We start from the raw sequence: 19772 nt of genomic DNA on the forward strand, positions 1-19772 counted from the left end.
TGCAATTTCAATTTCTGAATGAACAATCACCATCAGATCACAAAAGGCTATCTAAGGGCGGGGAAAATCTTTTGCATTTAAGTCTTTAATACTGGATTTACCACAAGATCATATCTAGCCTGTGTCAAATAGCAGATTATATACAGACACCAAAGTGTTATTTTAACTCAAATAATTGATGTTAAAAGCCCATGAAATCAGTGCCTATAGTTAGTTCACTATGTTCATAAATATAACCACCGACTTTTTTATTTAGTTTATGTATATTAATACACCGTAGTTGTCTTTAGACACACCAGAAGACAGCATCAGATCCCATAACAGAAGTTGTGAGCCACCATGTGGTTGCTGGGAATTGAACTCAGAACCTCTGGAAGAACAGTCAGTACTCTTAACTGCTGAGCCATCTCTCCAACCCCCATCACCAACTGCTCTTAAGAACTACAAAATATACTGGTTTCATGGATTGCGTTACAAAAATAACTTAGACCTAGATGAATCTTTTTGGAAAATTTTACCGAAGAGAACCATCTTCAACGCTCTTCTGAACCAGGGATAGAAAAAGGCATAAACCATCGGGTTGAAGGCAGAGTTCAGGTACCCGAACCAATTCAGTGTGTCATTCAGAGTGGGTGGGATAACATAGCCCAGGAAAGGGTCCAGGACCATGCAGAAAAAGAACGGGCACCAGCACAGGAGGAAAACGCCCACCATGATCCCTAAGGTTTTCGCGGCTTTTGTTTCCTTGCTTTGTGGCGCTCTGCTTTCCCCTTCCAATCCAACTTGAAGATTTGCACGATTAATTGACCTCGCTTGTCCTTTAGCTATGAAATATATTCTATAGTAAACAAATAACATAACAGATCCAGGTATATAGAAAGACGTCATGAATGCCAGTACCCCAGATACTTTACTGAAGAATGGAAAACAGCCGCGCAGGCAGAAGACCTGATTGTGATACTGCTCCTCAACTCCTTCTAAGTTCAGCTCCAGGAAGATCATCCCAAATGCAAAAACAGCAGGAAGGCTCCAGCTAATGAGGATCATCACAAAAATGGCGGCGAGATTGATCTTGGCTTTGTATCTTAAAGGGTCGCACACAGCATAGTAGCGGTCAATGGAAATGAAGGCTAGGTGGAGAATGGATGCCGAGCTCAGCATGATATCAGTGCTGGTGTGAAGTTTGCAGAAGAGTTCCCCAAAGTACCAGCAGTGCTCAACTGTTCTCACCATGCTGTAGGGCATGACCAGACAGCCCAGCAGAAAGTCGACAACGGCCATGGAATGAAGGAGCCAATTTGTGGGCGTGTGAAGTTGCTTGAAGTGGGATATCGAAATGATTACTATTAAGTTGCCAACCAGAGTGGTTAGAATTATGAGTGATATTAAGCTGTACAGTGAAGCACGGACATCCCTTGACCAGTTGCTGTTCGTGTGGGAAATATTCGCGCTATTGTGGCAAAGATGCATCACTACAGAGAACTAAACACAGGCTGCTCTGTCCCTTTGGCTGTCGAGCAATGCTTCTCCAGAACTCATAGTCAGGTTAGAATTCCACCCCTTTTCATTTTTATGGACATGTACCTGTCCCTGAAACCTGAGAGGAGAGAAAAGAAGAAGAAAAATGAGGAAACAGTCAGCAACCGACTCACTCTTTTATTTCCATGTTCCTGCTGAAGAATATCTGCTTTGGAAGTTTTATTTACAAGGGCAGTGTAACGCTTCAGTCTAAAACATGTTTAACACCTAGTTGGAGCTGGACATTGTGCTAAAATATTAAGCGCAGAATAAAATAAAGTCAGCACCTAAAACCTCCATGTTCATAAGCCAAAGAAAATCAAAAGACGATTCTTCGGTGTTTCGATCAAGGGAAACAGCCTTTGTGAAGGAAGACAGAATCTAGTTGGAAGGCTGACACTCTCCGTGTCAGATTTACCTGGACAGAGGATTTAAAATAGCCTTTAAGTTATCCCGGGACACATTCTCTGTCAATACTCTGTCAAAGTCACTTTTAGACAACTTTCTACTAAATTAGCAGACTCAGTGGTAAGCCTTCCACCGACATTTTGACTGGAATCTCATCTCTTTTTTTTTTTTTCAGATAGGTCCTTCCTCAGGGTCCTGAGTTAGCACCCCTTACAAGTCTGGCACCCTAACGAGATGATGCTGTCTGTCACTGCTGCTTGCCCATCCTTCCCCTCCCACATGACCCAGTTTCCTGTACCTTCTTTTCAGACAGTTTCTCATGAGCTTGCGTACTTTACAAACCAACAAGTCTCAATGTAAGCATCTTCCCTCTCAACTCCACAGTAGTGTTTCCTGCTTGCTGGAAGACAGCACTCCTAAATGTTAAGCTCTCTGACTCTTCTTTTCACAGAGAAACAGAGATAGACAGGGAGACAGAGAGAACATTTATGTCCACACTGGCAACAACAATAATAATAATACAACAATAACATTCCTCAATCCAAAATCTTGATGAAACTCCTTTTATTTTCATGCTAAAAATATCTACCTAATTAAAAAAATATATCTTGGCTCTTCACAGAAAATACATCTAAGACTAGACCACTTTTTATTTCTACTGGTGGCCATTCTGGTCCAAGCCATTTGTCAGATGCTAATGACAATTTTCCAGCTGCTATTTTTCTTGGATCCTTACAAGGATACCAACCAAGTAAGCAACATTATTAAGGAAGAACTCATGTGTTAATGTGTATTTTCTCAGAATATTGATATAATATAAAAAGAGTAATAATACAAAATATGTTCTCAGAATCAATGCTGTGAACCAAGCAGTCATGGGTACCACTCAGGGATTAGAGGCTAAGGGAAACTGTACAGTGACGTCCCATTCCTTCCCCTGTTTTCTATTAGGACCATATTCTTGGCGAGCTGAGACCATACTCATGGTGAGGAATTGCTCTCACTCCTGCGCATGAGCATGCTGCATTCTATTGATCAGCTTCTTATGGAATCATCAAACCTCTCATTTTCTCAGTTCTGAGTCTTATTTTCATGTGGCTGGGCTATCACTGCCTTCCTGTGCTCAGAGAGAAGGCAATGGAGAAGATCACAAGCAAGCACTTCTGTGGTTTATGCAAACTAGGTGACTTTTTCTCATCATTCAAGATAGAGGCTCTGTGCAATTTAGTAAAATGTCACAGTCTTACAAGTGGAAACTATGATAGACAGGCAGAAGTTTTCACTAACCAGAGTACAAATAAAACTTCCAGAATCCAGGTATGACCATTCTGCTCATCCTTGAGACATCGGAGGCTGAAAGGAAAGTTTAACCGAAGGTGAGCATTTATCAGACTGAACTTGCTTTTGCTTTACTCCTGATTCTTGATGTGAGCTTCCAAGCAAAGAAAGAGTGGATTGGTTCCCTGTTCATCTACTTCATAGGAGGTGAAGGTTATAAAGGAACTATACAGAAGACATAGGTGCACTTAACAGATGATATGCAGAGGAGAATGTTGTCTTTGTAATCAAGTAGGAAAATTCATCATACACTGCACCCGAGAGATAGCTCAGTGGTTAAAGCACAGCCTGGAGTGCAGATCCCAGAATACACTTGGCTTATGCTGGAAGGAAGCGCCCATGGCTATTCCTCATTTCCACTAATGAGAGCAGATGATAGACTAATTTTTAGAGGTGAGGAGACTTATTTTAAAATAATGAGGACCTAAAATTGCAACTAAACTTTGCTTTAATGCAAGCGCCATTGTTTCATGATTATTTGTGGGTCTTGGGTGAATTATAAAGTTTTGCGGACCTACAAAACACAGGGTTCTCAAACTTACATTAACCGTCTAAAGGCTGAGGTAGTTGTTGAACAATCAGTGCCCGTTATAACCTAAGACTACTGACAGGCAAGGAGCACCCCTCCATGGCCTCTGCATCAGCTCTTGCCTCCAAGTTCCTGCCTAGTGTGAGTTACTGCCACAACCTCCCCTTTGATGACGATTAACACAGCGGTGGAAGTATAAGTCAATTAAACCCTTCCCTCCCCAAGTTCTTTGGTTATGGTGTCCCATCACAGCAATAGAAACCCTAACTAGGGAAGACGGCTAGTAGGGACCCACATTAGCAGCTCGCACAACCCGGAGTTGCATAGACGTTGCTTGACATTTCTCGACAAATTTTCAGTCTATAATTACTGTTTTTCCCAGAGTCACATAACCTAAAACGTCTCAGGAATACTGAGCCTTCCATTTAATAAAAAAAATAACATAGGGGGCTACAAGGAACAAGTTTTAAAAGAGAGAACGTTAAATGTAAGAACATTGGACAAAGAACAAAGAAACATCTTGTGTGAGTGTGAAAGATGTCTCTCAGATCACAAGGATTCACAAGATACAACACCTACGTGTCCATTATTGCTTGGAGAAGGCATAAAAATTAAGATATTGAGAACTGGGTCCCAGAAAGGCAAATAATTAGTTCTATACAAATCAAACAGAATTGTGTGTCAATAATTGCAACAAATCCTGCTTTAAAATATAAAAAGTAAAAAAAAAAAAAGCAGCTTTTAACAAGCAAGGGTGGCGTGAGTCACACCAATCAAGTACTGACTTACAGAATGGTACACTTGGGTAGGGTCTACATAAGCACAGCCTTATAACAGGCCCCAGCTTTGTCAGTGAATCTACTGAAGAGACCGGAAAGCAGAACCTTACAGATGCTCCAAATCCTGTGTTCCCCAGATGTGCTACCAAGAGGCATTAAGACACCATTAACAATGTAACACGACAGTGGACAGAAGCCAAGTCAACTAAGAAAGCGTTGTGGAGGCAGGGAAATGAAAATCTAAAGCCAAAAACAGTTATCGCAAACTAAGAAGATAAATGTGAATGGGCTAAGAAATGGAATGTATGTTTTTAATTTCTCCAGAAATGTACAAAATCAAATGATAAAATCATTACTAAATATCATACTGATCTCTTGGATGGTGGAAAAATCTTACGAACCTACTAAGCGTTATAGAAATGGAAATATCAATAGAATATTTCTACACCTGTTTACAAACCAACAGCAATGAAGGCTGCTGAGTGCCCGTGAGTGACAGGCGTCTTAGAGAACATGGTTCTGATACAGGTATCTGCAATGGATCAAAATGGCTAATGCTGGATGTGAGGGCGGAGACAACCACATCTGGAGTCAGCTCCAAATGACTGACACCAGAGATCTAGAGAACCCAAGGTAAATCGTGATACACTTGTGTAACTATCTCTTAAAGAATGGCACGCTTGGGTAAGTTTTACATAAATATGGCCTTATAACAGCCCCCCCAGACCTTACTAGGACCCGAGACTAATAATGGATTCTATGGTGAATTACCACTCAGAGACAGCACCAGCTGTCAAAGCTAAAACAAAGGCTGTCAAAGTCTGCAGTCCTGGGAACATTTCCAAATATATTAACCTTACTATTTGGCTTTTATAGTTCCACTTCTGGCTAACTGTTCTTGTTAACTGAAGTATGTCAACCCTGAACCTGGTTTTTGTGCGTAAAGGCTCAAAGAAAGTCTCAGCGCTCCACTGGGATCCCAAACACCCAGTGTAGACACCGACCTGCTAATAAAGACTGAGCCCCTGCCCCAGCAGTCTGGTGTCAGAGTCCTTTGGTTTTTGTCTTCACCTTCACCAGCCTATACAGGAGCCTTTGTGCCTATAAATAAAATGTCTGACTGCTTGCACTCTCTTCAACTACCGGTCTCCTGTGTCCTAGATCTTAGGCCTCTTCTGAGTAGGTGAGCATGCTGAAGGCAGGCAGGGAGGAAAGGTGGGGATGATGGAACTGAGAGGAACAATATCAGGCTGTAGCTAACAGAGCTCTCTCTCTATAGTCTGGGAAGCAAAAGTGCAGGGAGTTAATGTTAAAATCTAAACTAGTGAATGACTATCCAGCAAACATGTATTCAGCCAAAACAGTTTCTATATGAATGGAAAAGAAAATGCCTCCCCAAAGACTCCAGGAAAAACTCAATATAAAAAAAAACATTCCAATAAAAAAGTTAATCTTGCAAAAGCATTTAAATGTCAAGGCAGGAAGAATAAGAATGACAGTAGAGAGTAATATTTTCTGAACTATGTTTGATTTTAAATAAACAAAAATTTCCAGGTGTGGTGGCACACGCCTTAAATCGGGAGGCAGAGGCAGATCTTTGTGAGTTCAAGGCCAGCCTGGAAAAGAATCACAAGGCTGAAGGGAAGACTCAGTGGGTAAAGCTTCTGTCATGCTGACCTCAGCTCAATCCCCGGAAGCCACTTTAAAGTGGAAGGAGAAAACTAACTCTGCAAAGCTGTTTGCTGACCTTCACGCTAGCACCATAGCAAGGACACACAGACCACCATAATTATTTTAACTTAAAAAGCATTAAGTTTGCACAGCATGAAAACTTTTAACTGAAAAAAAAAAAAACTTGGAAGCTAATGATGTAGCTTAGTATTAAAAAGCACTTCCCTAGCTTGTGTGATTTCAATTCTGAGCATTACAAAACTTTAAATGTAGCTATTTCTTTTCGTCTATGTAGCTATTTCTTTTTGTCTAGTGATGCCTAAAGTTGAAGTGCTTAGGAAGGGAAAGCCAAAGGATTGAGATTAGCTACATAGAGAGTGTGAAGTCAATCTGGGCCACAGGATACTCTGTCTCAATAAGTGAAACAATGAGTAAGTCAATTCGTTACTTTAAGGAAACCTTAATGTTGACCTGGAACCTACTTTTGCACTATCTTGATATGTTCCAGAAAGGAAGAGGGGCCCCAGGAGGAAAGAAGATAAAGGGGGAGTGTCAGGAAGTTGTGCAATTCGTAAGTCACTGGATTCAAGAAACTGCAATTAAATCTCACTGCTGGTCTGTGAGACTCTGTTTGTGACAGGTTTCACTATGTCCAGTCTGGTCTTCAATTTGGCATTCTCCTGCTGTGATCTAAGACCTGGGGCTTCAGGAATGCACTCCAACACCTGGTTTTATTAGTATTATGTTAAAGTTTAAAATGATCATATTGTAGACTCAGTAAATGTTCATTGTAAATTTTTAAAACAATGAAAGTATCTGACATAGTCTGACTTTATTTCAAATCACTAGTATATTCAATGAAATGTTAAATATAACAGGCTGCTTCTTTTATCTAAAAGATGGAATGATATCTTTTAAAATAAAGAAAATAAACATTGCAACATTTTCGCTCTGTGTTATTAGGGTATTTTAAAACCCTGTAAGCTAAGTTTGTTTATAGTATTTTACACAAACACATTTAATATGCTTTTGCATAAGCATGAAAATAGTCATTGAGTGGTGTAATCTAAGCTCACAGTACTGTTTTCTCTGGGATGATTAAATTGAAACTGAACAAATAAAAGCAACAAGAGAGGCACTAACACCAAACTTAGCCATAGATTTCCCTAGGCCATCAGTTACTCTTTCTTCTTTTTCTAATTCATGGTTCCTTCTATGCATTCTTTATTGCCATAGCCAGTAAAAGATATTGAATAGTCTAAAACGTAATGCCTATGGCTTATTAATAAACTCCAATTACTTCTTTCTTTTACATGAATACTTCTTTTCATGAAGTGTTTGTCCTTTTACCTTTATATTTAAATTACACATTTGCTAAGTTTCTAAGCTCAACGTCTTGTTTCCCACTATACACATTTAAGAATAAAATTATCTATGGATTTAATAATAAGTCTATTCTAAAATATTTTACAACTCTGTATTTCATACTGAATCCTTTCTTCAAATGCCAAAAGTATTTTGAAAAAAATCTTATTTTTTTAAAGGAGGAAAGAAATAAGGGGCAGGGGATGCAGCCTTTCCAGATGCTGAAGTCATCATGCTTGAGAAGGAGCTTGACCAGAAGCAAACCATGTCCTGACACATAGCAGAACAGATCACACCATCACACAGACAAACAGAAAAAAGATTAAGAGCAATCCCCCCTTACATTATATTGAATGAGTTTCTGCTAGTATAACACACATGAGGTGCATAAATGGATATCAGTTGACACTTCTGTGGGGAAAATGTCTAAAAATAATCTGTGAGATTATCCAAATAAGTTCAAACTAGCAGAGCTATGACATGGACTCTACTTATATACAAGAGCGGCAGAGTGAAAAAGCAGTTTCCCTGGCTTTCTGTAGATGGGCATTGTTGAAAAATATTTTTAAAACACCCTTCCTCTACTAAAGCAGACATTACATAGCTAAATTATAGAAATCTTGTTTATCAATGCCCTAGATAATGGCAAGTTTTAGTTTCTTAGTAAGCACCAAGCCACAGATGGCTCTCGTTACCTGTGTCACGCTTTCCACAAATTCTCTCCACAACTCAAGAGGGAGGGTCTCTAGGGTCTGCTTCCACTGCTGAGTGTCTGCAGACCTATCTTCTGTGGGAAAACCGAGCAGAGCCCATGCTGAAATCCTGCCTCTGGGACCAGGTTGCCTTTCTCTGCCCCTTGTCCATCTGCTACTGGTGAGATCCCACCACTGGTTTATGACAGTGGATAGCTAGCACACACAGAATGCTACGAATATTAAAATCTGAAACAGATAAGCTGATAATAAATCTTTGTGAAACAAGGTACCTGTGAGCTATCAGTACAGCAGGAAGGCGCTTGGATTCTAAACCACCATCCGGAAGTGTGCTGTGAGCAAGCTAAACAGACAGAGTAAATATTACCACGACTTTAAAAATAACCCCAGGGATGGGCCACCCATAATCACAGCCATCAGTGTTAACAGAATATAAATGAAAACACATATCCATTTTACCTGCCTTAATTGTTGATTGATTTGAAATCAAAGGACTTCTCTATTGCACACCGGTACAAAGGAAACAGCCAGTGTTCAGAAACTTGTTCATTACAGGAGCAGATGTTAGGTACATAGAATAAACTGAAACCTAAAATATCTAACAGTTAGAAAAATGCCACAAAGATACAGTTCTTATGTGGTGGTGGTGGTGGTGGTGGTGGTGGTGGTGGTGGTGACTTTAAAGCTAGAAAAAAAATTCTTATATCCTCACCCAGTACAAATAAAGGCAAAAAGTGAGGGAGCAAAGACTTTAGGAAAATGTCCCTGCTGTGTTTAATGCTCTCTGATATTTGCTGTTTTACTCATTTTTGGTTTTTGTTTGTTCTTTGGCTTTTGTGTGTATGTGTGTATGGGGGGGGGGGTGTTTGTTTGTTTGTTTGTTGAAACAGGGTTCCTCCGTGTAGCCCTGGCTGTCCTGGACTTTAGAGCAGGCTGACCTTGAACTCATACAGATCCACCTGCCTATGTCTCCCCAGTGTGTGAACCACTGTGCCCTGAACTTCAGTCTTTTTTTTTAGTAGTATTACAAGCCATATTTAGAGAGCAATCTTTTCCTTGTGGTTATATGGTCACAAATTTTTACCTATTTACCTTATTTTCATCCTATATACACAATTCCCAAACAGATCCCTTTGTCTCGCATGGAGCTCCTGACTTAGCTAGCTAAACAGAAGAGCTACAAGCAGAGCTCCTCGTCCTTTCGTGACTGTTATGTGGGAAACACATGATGCTAGAAACCACTGACTTTTGCTCCCAGCTCGTTAAACTCTTAATATTCACACCGTGTCTCTGCTTCATCCCTGCCCCTTGAGTTTTATTTTATTTTATATCCATTTTGCGTACATGTTATGTTTGTACACCACATGTATGCAGTGCCTGAGGAAGCCAGAAGAGGGCAATGGATCTCCAGAGACAAGGGTTACGTACAGATGTAGGCTGCTTTGTCAGTGCTGGGAATCAAACAGGACTTCTGGGAGAGTCCAGTTTTCTTAATCTCTGACACCAGTGCTCTTAACCACCGAGCTATCTCTCTATTCCCTACAACAGCCTTTGATTTTTGAGCATTACTGTTTTATTTGTAGAGTATAGACAGAAATAGAGTTTCTTTCTTAATTTTTTCATTTGAAACCTAGCCCACAGGAAGGCTTGTGTTTCTGAGTGTTGTCTATGTAATCACCCCAGCTTATCCACTGTCCAAAGAGGATCAGAGACATGCAGAATGGATGGCACCATGAAGAGATACAGTTCGTGGCAGAGCCTTTCTAGCAGCCTCCAGAAAAATATGAGTGTAAGTCACTGCTTCTGGTGGTTTGAAAGAGAACAGTCTCCACAGACACGTTTGAATGCTTGGTCCCTAGCTAATAGAACTAGTTGGGAAGGATTAGTGGCTGTGGCTTCGTTGGAGGAGGTGTGTCATTGGGGAGAGGTTTTGAGGTTTCAAATGTTCATACCATTTCCAGTTAGCTCTCTCTGCCTCTTTACATCCCAATAAGGATATACGGTCTCAGCTCCTTCTCAAAACCAGTCCAGTCTGCCTGCTGCTGTGTCCTCCTACTAAGATAGTCATGAAGTCCAGTCTTCTAGAACTATGAGCCCCACTGTAAATGCTTGCTTACAAGCTGCCTTTGCTTATAATGTTTTATCACAGAAGTAACAAAGTAACTAAGACACTGTTATTTTGGGCTACCAGTTTTGTGTCAATTCATTAATAAGTATCATGACAGTGACTAAATGGATTCATTGTATTTCTGAAAGACTATAATTTGAATGTACTCAGAATACACCCATGGAAGAAAAGAATGATGGAATGAGAACAAAATTTTAAGACAGAATTGCTATTGAGAAAATATTTTAATTGTTCAGTATAAATTTTGTAAAGTAGGAAGTTTTTGAAATATTTCTTGGTAATTTTTACTTCTGTAAAAATTATAGGAAGTAGGGAGAGCTTAAAACTCTTTTCCAATATCATATAACTGTCCAACCATGAAGTAAATTAAGGATCAGGTTAGTGTTTGTCCAGTGCATGAGCTAGTGTTGTTAGAAGTGATTCTGTACCTTCAGAGGCCAGCTTCTGAGTGGGTTTAGCAGTGGATAATTGAAAAGGCACTGTGGTATTTGCACATGTAATTCACTCAAATGCCCTACTGGCATGCAGGAAGTTCTGAGCTCTACCCGTGGATCCTCATAAAACTGTCCATGGAGGTTCACGGCTGTAATTTATTGCTGGGAAGCAGAGACAGGAAAATCAGAAATTCAAGTTCATTCTTGCCTCTAGAACATTTGAGGCTAGTTTTGGGTTTGTGTGTCCTCAGACTCCCAGCCAACTGTGGAGAAAGGTATTTAAAAAGGAAAAAGAGAGAAAGGAAGAAAGGAAGGAAGGAAAAAAGAAAGGAAGGAAAAAAGAGAGGAAATGTTACTATGCCTTCATCCACCTCTTAAATAGTAGAACTTTTAGTAAAATGGACTGAATAAATGGGAGTTAAGTGAAGAGAGCTATTCCTAGTTGCTTCATTTAATTTCATTTACACTGTGTTCTGTAAAACAAAAGATCTGTAGGAAAAATGAGAATAAGACTCTCTACCGCATAAGATAACACTAAGGTTGCTGACTTCTGAGAGAAGTATGGAGAGCATTTAGTAACATCAGGAGACAAGCTTAGCAGTCACCAAAAAGGAGTGTGATGGCTGTGTATGGGTCAGGACTGAAGTTTTAGCTTCTCATTACCTGCTTCAAAAAAAAAAAAAAAAGACTAAGTCAAGTGAATGAATTTTTTGAACATATAACAGAGAAAGGAGGAGAGAAATGAAGTACTACTATACAAGATGAGGAGGACAGGATGTACAATAAGGAAAATTGTCACGCGCCTAATGTCCCGCCAGTAAGAAAGACGCGCGGCAACAGGATTCTTCTGCAAACAAGCCTTTACTGTGTTACAGCTCTTCTTAGTGTTACAGCTCTCTTAGTGTTACAGCTCTCTTGAACAGGGACCTCGAGCAGCAAAGTCGCTCGACTTATATAGACAACAGTATGCTAATTATCTCTCAGGGATTGGTGGGGCATGGATCACCCCACTACTTGTCCTCCAGGGATTGGCGGAAAATGAATCACCTCATTAGCATATTAACAGTCAACTGACACCTGGTGCATAAACCGCACATGTGCAGTACCGCTGTTCACCACTAGAGGGAGCCCTAGCAAGGGGACAAGCCTGCACATGCACAGTAAATCGTTTATATCCAGACAAGGCTGGATGTCGGCGCCATCTTTGTTTCGCCGCGCCGCTCTCTACATCTCCCCCTTTTTTGTTTAATAAAATGACTGGTCTAGATCTGGGTGTCACGTCAATCTTGTCATTGCTCCTGTCTTAGGTCGTTCTCATCCAAACTCGGCCTTACCCGTCATAGAGTTACCCTATCGCCACCGGGCCCCGTGTCTTAGGTTGGTCTGAGTTCGAGGAAAGTTGCCCATCCCTGGATACAATTACTCCACATGACTGTGACGAAAATGATCTAGGGTGAACTCTTGATCTTTCAAAGAGGCCAGCCATATATTGGGAGAAGAACCATTGTCAATGGCGGTCATAGCCTGGTAAACAATCGCTTTGTGTTTGGCATGTTCTCTTTTTAAACAGTCAATAAGCCAGAGACCTACTCCGCATCCCAGGAGGACAATAGCTCCCCAGGACAAACATGACCGCCCACTCCTTAACAAGGGAGAAAGCATTGGTAATCCATGAGGTAAAGTCTTCAACTGTGATGGGGTCCAGCCTAGTGCTGTTGAGGACAGCAATCTGCATCTGCAATTGTCTTGATAGTTGCTCTGCTTTCATGGACCAGTTTCCTTTCAGATAATTCGAGATTTCTTTGCTCATTCCCAGTAGTAATAGTAGGGTTCGTAGTCTCATCTTCAGGAAGAGCAGAAGGCAATTTTCGAGTCAAACGCTCAGGTACCCAAATTGGATTTTCTTGATTCTGCGGAAAAACACAAATCGCTCCCCTAGATCTCGAAATCACGGGATCTGGGCCATGCCATTCATCAGTTAAGACATCCTTCCACTTTACTTCTGCATTAGTTATAGGTGTAGTAGCAGCATGGCGATCTGCAGCAGAGCGGCCATGCGCATCCAAAATTAAGAAATTTAGAGTAAATAGAGCTAAAGAAAGTTGTTCTTTTGGTGTTCAGCTGCTGGCAATTCCCTCTTTTTGTTTTTGTATAAGCACTTTTAAGGTACGATGTACTCTTTCCACAATTCCTTGACCCTGGGGATTGTATGGTAAGCCTGTAGTATGACCGACCCACATTGTCTGGCAAAATGCCTGAAAGGACTTTGCAGTGTAGGCAGGCCTGTTGTCTGTCTTGAGACTATCAGGCTTTCCCCAGGCTGCCCATGCCTCTAAGCAATGGCTAATGGCATTACGAGCCTTTTCACCAGTCATCAGAGTAGCGTGTATAATACCGGAACAGGTATCAACAGAAACATGAGCATATTTTAAATTTTACCAGTTTTGTGTCAACTTTCTGTTATCAATGTTACATTTTTTAAACCATATCCAATAACTTAAAAGCCAATAGTCCATAACCAAGGCATGTAGAGAATATTTATACATTTAAAACCAATCAGAAAACAAATTTGAAGTGACTACACATATCTTAGCTACAGGTGCAAGGCTCCAAGGGCCGATTGAAACTGCTTTTTTAAGAGAAGCACCTTGTCACTTGCTAAATCTCCTTGAGACCAGGAATCCAAGTAGGCACACTCAAGTTTAAATTTTTGTTTGATTCTCCTGAATAAATTTTCAGGCGGTCTACCTCTATCAAATCTGATCAGTATGACTCTGTGAGGTTTCCAGAGCCTAATCACATACCTAGCAATAGCCTCAACTTGAGCCACAACAAAAGCTGCACTGACCCCATTTTTTATCTCTGCCTTCTCTCTGTTCCTTTTATCTCTTTTTCTTTTCTTTTTTTCTTTCGAGACCTTTTCTCCCTCTGACATACTTTCTTGTTGCTCTGCAAGGACCCTCTGACCTGTCCTAACAGCTTCCTCACATCGTTTATCCTCTAAGCAGGCAGGGACCATTCGCCAAAGAGGTTTTGGTCCGGGCTTAAGCTTGCCCTCTGTGGCCTCTCTATCCCACACAAAGAAGAAAAGAAACAAAATTACAAGCCTTGCCCACAAAGGATCCATAACTTTAGGTTTCTTCACAGTGGCTCTCCACCTAGGCCCATATCTTTCTTCCTCATATATGGCTGCCTCTTCCTTTAATTCCTCCTTCTCCGACTCTGACAACTCTTGCTCAGAGTCACTGCCAGCCAGTTCTAAGGCTTCTAATTCTTTTAATGGATACAAAGTATCCTCTCCGGATGACTTGTACTTCGTCCTCCGGGGCATACCTATTTTTTCCTCTGGCGGCGTTTCTTCCACCTTTTGTATCTCTTTCACTTTTGTTTTAGTAACCTTTTTCTTTTTGCACGCTCCTGATTTCTCACTCCGCTCCATTTCTGACATTCTCTCTTGAATGTTCTGTCCTGCCTTGACTATGTCCTCACATTTTAACACAACTAGCAAGAAGACAACAGTCACTATAAAAACGAGCAACAATCCCTCCACGGCAAGACTAAATCCAAAAAGGGGCATGCCTCTCAGAGCTTGCCTTTTAATTTACCTTCTCGCAGTTCTGAATCCTCTTCAGCACACTGAAGGGTCCCCTCGGCACCGGCGATGTTGGTTCCCGGGTTTCAGCACCACTTGTCACGTGCCTAATGTCCCGCCAGTAAGAAAGACGCGCGGCAACAGGATTCTTCTGCAAACAAGCCTTTACTGTGTTACAGCTCTTCTTAGTGTTACAGCTCTCTTAGTGTTACAGCTCTCTTGAACAGGGACCTCGAGCAGCAAAGTCGCTCGACTTATATAGACAACAGTATGCTAATTATCTCTCAGGGATTGGTGGGGCATGGATCACCCCACTACTTGTCCTCCAGGGATTGGCGGAAAATGAATCACCTCATTAGCATATTAACAGTCAACTGACACCTGGTGCATAAACCGCACATGTGCAGTACCGCTGTTCACCACTAGAGGGAGCCCTAGCAAGGGGACAAGCCTGCACATGCGCAGTAAGTCGTTTATATCCAGACAAGGCTGGATGTCGGCGCCATCTTTGTTTCGCCGCGCCGCTCTCTACAGAAAATGAGCATGAGAGGGTGTTAGAGGAAAGTGTGAATTAAAACTACTTTAAGATCCCACCTCCCTCCAAGCAAAATGAACATTACTCATGAAACAAATGACAGCACTTACTTATAGCATCATTAGCCAAGGAGACACGGAGATGATGCTCACCTAGAAGCTATAACTGACTACTTATCAGAGGGCTGGAAGGCTCTCAGGACTCAATCAGGAGACTAAGGTAACAATCAGTGTAATCCAGCTGCAAATCCTGAGATCCACAACAGGAACTGCCTGCAAGATATTCATGTACAAGACTGGCAAAAAGGACATGAGAAACGAATCCTAACCCTAACCATAAGCCTAAACCTAGCCTAACATTAACACAAACAATATTAACTAATGTAAACCTAATTCTAGACTAACACTAATTTAACCTTAATGATACAAAAAACAAAACAATAACTTAACACTAATCATAAACATAGACAAATCCTAAACTAAACAATACCCATAAACATAACACTAACAAAAAACCAAACTTGAAACCTAACCTAAATTAAAACTAATTCTAGCCTAACACTAAAACAAAATCTACACCTAACAATAAACCTAGACCTTTATTAATCCAGACCCCAAACCGAAACTAACCCTAACCAAACCCTAACGCTAACCAAACCCTAACCCTAGCCTTAACCCTAACCCCTAAGCCTAAACCTAACCCTAACCTAACCATAACCCTAACCCCAACCCTAACCTAACCCTAACCTAACCATAATCCTAACCCTAACCCTAACCTAACCCTAACCCCTAACCCTAACTCTAACCCTAACCTTAACCTAACCTTAACCCTAACCCTAACCCTAACCCTAACCCTAATCCCTAACCCTAACCCTAACTCTAACCATAACCATAACCTAACCCTAACCCTAACCCTAACCTAACCCTAACCCTAACCCCAACCCCTAACCCCTAACCCTATCCCTAACTCTAACCCCAACCCTAACCTAACCCAATCATTTTTTAAAATAGGATTTAAGGCCAGTCCCATTGCTTGGAACCCACACCTAACGTTGTGCAAATGACCAAGAAGCAGATTACACATCAGAGCCTGGTGTACTATATGTGAGAATGCTAACTCCACACAAGAATATACAAATTCTATAAACTATTGAAAAGGTGGTGAGACCTTTCCTTTGAATTTTTACACACCTCTCTCCACCAATGAGCTCTTATTGTCACCAAAAGACAATGGTTGTCCAAGGCCCTGAATTTTCAACGGATTCATGAGGATTATTATGCCCACAGCTATTTGCCATCAAAGAACATAAGAACACCATAAACGTGTTCAATACTTGAGAAAATGTTCCAGCCAGTACAGTTTGGAGCTGGTCAGAGAAAGGTTTTGGTTAATGGACTTCAACTCTGTGATACCATAGAGGGCAATCTGCACTGTCCACAGCTGAATGCTCCCTCAGACAGGACGTGCGACGTACGGTCATTTCTAAATCAAACTGCCAAGAAACCCACTGTGCAGTATCCCAGAGAAAGACAAAATCCCTTTGCCTTGATTTTAAAGGTAGCTTACCAAGTGGTAGATAGATACATTTTATTGGGTTTTCAAGTAGCCTTATATCATGAAGCTATTGCTGTTTGAAAATATTATTCCGTTTTATCTTATGATGAACCTGTAAGGTAAAAAAAAAAACAAACAAATACTCAAAGTATCAAAGAATTAATAGACAAAAATCCTCCAAAAATACCATTGAATTGACCATCTGGACATGCGGCCTGCCCTTAAGGGTGATGTGTATACCCAGTAAGACTCCGATGGAGAAACTGTTTTCCTTTGCAAGCATGTTCAGGTGGAGATCACTTCCGGGTTAGGGATGAGGGGATGTGTTCAAGTCACCTCTGTGTCAGTTCAGACCTGTGCAGGCCTGTCATAGTTTTAATATGCTTGGCCTAGGGAGTGGCACTATTAGGAGGTGTGGCCTTGTTGGAGTGGGTGTGGCCTTGTTGGGTGGGTGTGGCCTTGTTGGAGTGGGTGTGGCCTTGTTGGGGTGGGTATGGCCTTGTTGGAGGAGGTGTGTCGCTGCGGACATGGATTTAAGACCCTTGTCTTAGCTGCCTGGAAGTGAGTGTTCTGTTAGCAGTCTTCAGGTGAAGATGTGGAACTCTCAGCTCCTCCTGTACCATGCTTGCCTGGATGCTGCTATGCTCCCACCTTGATGATACTGAACTGAACCTGTAAGTCAGCCCCAGTTAAATGTTGTCCTTTATAAGACTTGCCTTGGTCATGGTGTCTGTTCGCAGCAGTAAAACCCTAACTGAGACAAGGTCCTTCAGATGCTGGTACAGTCTCTGTGAGTTCATAGATTCACTGGTTACGCTGTGTTTAGAAGATCTTGTTTCCTTGGTGTCCCCCTGTCTTCTGGCTCTTACAATCTTCCTACCTCCTCTTCCTCAGAGCTCCCTGACACCTGAAGGGGACGTATTTGAGGGAGATGTCCCATTTAGGACTGAGCGTTCCAAGGTTTCTCCTTCCTGCACATTGTCCAGATGTGGGTCTCCATATTTGGTCAAGTAGGAGACTCTTATGAACTAGATGTTAACAGCAGATGAGATAAAACGGTATAATTTTCATTTCAAAATAGTAGTCAAAATTGTCCTAATCACTAAACATGTCGTGATAGATTTCCATGGCAATCTTTGAAGACAATGTTATATCTTTTGGTTGTTACATGTGTTCTTGAAAAGCTAATTCCAGGCTATCAGGTTATTTTTGCATTATAGTGTTCTTATAATTAATTTTTACAGTACCCTCTATTCTAGTACTAAGTGCACATAACAGCAGGAATTTTGATTCTCTTTCACTTATGCTGTGACAGCAAATAAACCCTCAATTAATTGTTTTGATTTTTTTTAAAACAGATAAAATTTTACCATAGATGGGAAGAAAGACGTCATCTGGTTTACCACAAATTTCATTAAATTAACACTTAATCTGTGATACTGATATTTCCATAACTCAATTCAAAGTTTAGTCAATTAACATGTCTACATGCACTTTGCCCAGACATTAATGTGTATCAGATAATTTACCACCACAGTGACAGGAAGGCCCTCTTTGCTTTGGCATGGTGTCAAAGTTTATAGAAAGTATTGATGTCTAAATAGCTGTTCAAGGTGATACCCATGTTTGCTATCCGTGTGGCTCTTCCACCAGAGAGAACAATTTCAGAACAGAAAATTAAAAGAGTGTGCTCTTACAGTGGGAAGACGGCTCTGTCGGCAATCTGCTACTCAAGCACGAGGACCCGATGCCCATAAAGATCTGATGAGGCTGGGCTACACTGCACTCACGTGAAAAGCAAGGCATGGTGGCATATGCCTACAATCTCAGCACTGAAGACTGCTGTCCAGCCAGGCTAATGGATTCAGCAAGCTCCCTGTTAAAGGAGATGCCCTGTTTCACAAACCAAGGTGGAGAACAATGGAGGACACCCAACGTCCATCTCTGACATGCTAGTAAGCATGAACCTGTGCATTGAATATACACATACACAGAAAGAGAGAGCACACTTGCAGACATACACATACATATATTCACTCACAGAAACATACACACACACACAGAGAGACAATACACACACAGACACACCCTGTTTACTGACTGTTCATTGATCATTGTAAATTACCTTTCAGACCTGAACCTTTCCATTCCTTATGTTACGTTTTTCTCCTTATGACTTCACTCGTGATAAATCAACAGATACGATCAACCCACTTTGATCTTTACTCTAGGACATGCGTTTGTCGGTATTAATAGTGTACATTCTTTTAGCTTTCCTCTATACTCTGATGATGAGGAACTTAACTTACCTCTCTTTATGAAGGCAAAGATACAACTGTGCCGTGGGATCAAAGAGCACTGGGGAAGAAATCAATACCCTCTGGGTGGGGAGATGGCCCAGAGGATAAAGCACTGCTATGTAAACCTGATGACCTATATTCAGAATTCCAGAACCCACATAAAGCCAGACATTGTATCATGCATTCTGTAATACCAGTTCTCCTGTAGCTAGGTGGGGGTAGAGACAAAAGATTCTCTAAACACTTGGTGGCTACTCAGCCTTGTGATTCCAACAATGAGTTACAAAGAGTGATCCTGTCTCAAACTAGGTGAAGGGTAAGGTTGAAACCCAAGGTTGTCCTCTGATCTCTACGTGTGTACATCCATCCTTTCCAAAACACAAGAACGGGCAGACACATGCATTCCCTTGCGTGTGCACATTTTCATTTAAAATTTGATTTTTGTTTTGCTAAGTGGTATAATAACTAAAGATTTTGCTGTTACTGAAAGAGAACATTTAGTGTTAGATTAAATACAGATTTTCAAAAATGTGAAGCCCTTGGTCCTGCCAAGAATAAACCCCCAGTGAACATGATTGTTGGGGAGAGGGCGGTAATGGGGGGAGGGTGGGGAGGGGAACACCCATAGAGAATGGGAGGGGTGGTTAGGGGGATGTTGGCCCGGAAATGGGGGAAGGGAATAACAATTGAAATGTAAATAATACCCAAGTTAATAAAGGAAAAAAAATGTGGCTTTCTTGTTTCCTAATTCTAGGAGATTTTCAGTGATCTGGTGGCTGGGCCATCAATGTAGGAGCCATCTTCTCCAGGAGTCTGTTGGAGTCTTGGGGACAAGGCCTAGCTGGACATGCCTCTTTATATTTGAAAATGGGGCCAAGGAGAGAACAGTGTTGTCTTGTTGCTGTTGC

The 19772-nt window shown here is 41.2% G+C and overlaps 1 protein-coding gene and 1 long non-coding RNA gene across 2 annotated transcripts; both read right to left on the reverse strand.

Annotated features, from left to right (window-relative positions):
- Positions 1–471: 471 nt before the first annotated feature.
- On the reverse strand, positions 472–1470 carry Taar1 (trace-amine-associated receptor 1). The gene is given in 1 exon segment (NM_134328.1): positions 472–1470. A coding segment is annotated over 1 exon segment (999 nt).
- A 10255-nt stretch (positions 1471–11725) lies between these two features.
- LOC134484973 (uncharacterized) lies at positions 11726–14707 on the reverse strand. The gene is made up of 2 exons (XR_015644800.1): positions 14489–14707; positions 11726–12840 (listed from the first exon to the last, which is right to left on the reverse strand). It is a non-coding gene; the product is annotated as an uncharacterized LOC134484973 (long non-coding RNA).
- Between the last annotated feature and the right edge of the window lie 5065 nt (positions 14708–19772).

This window comes from Rattus norvegicus, chromosome 1 (genome assembly GCF_021556685.1).
Source record: "Rattus norvegicus strain SHRSP/BbbUtx chromosome 1, alternate assembly SHRSP_T2T, whole genome shotgun sequence".
Lineage (NCBI taxonomy): Eukaryota > Metazoa > Chordata > Mammalia > Rodentia > Muridae > Rattus > Rattus norvegicus.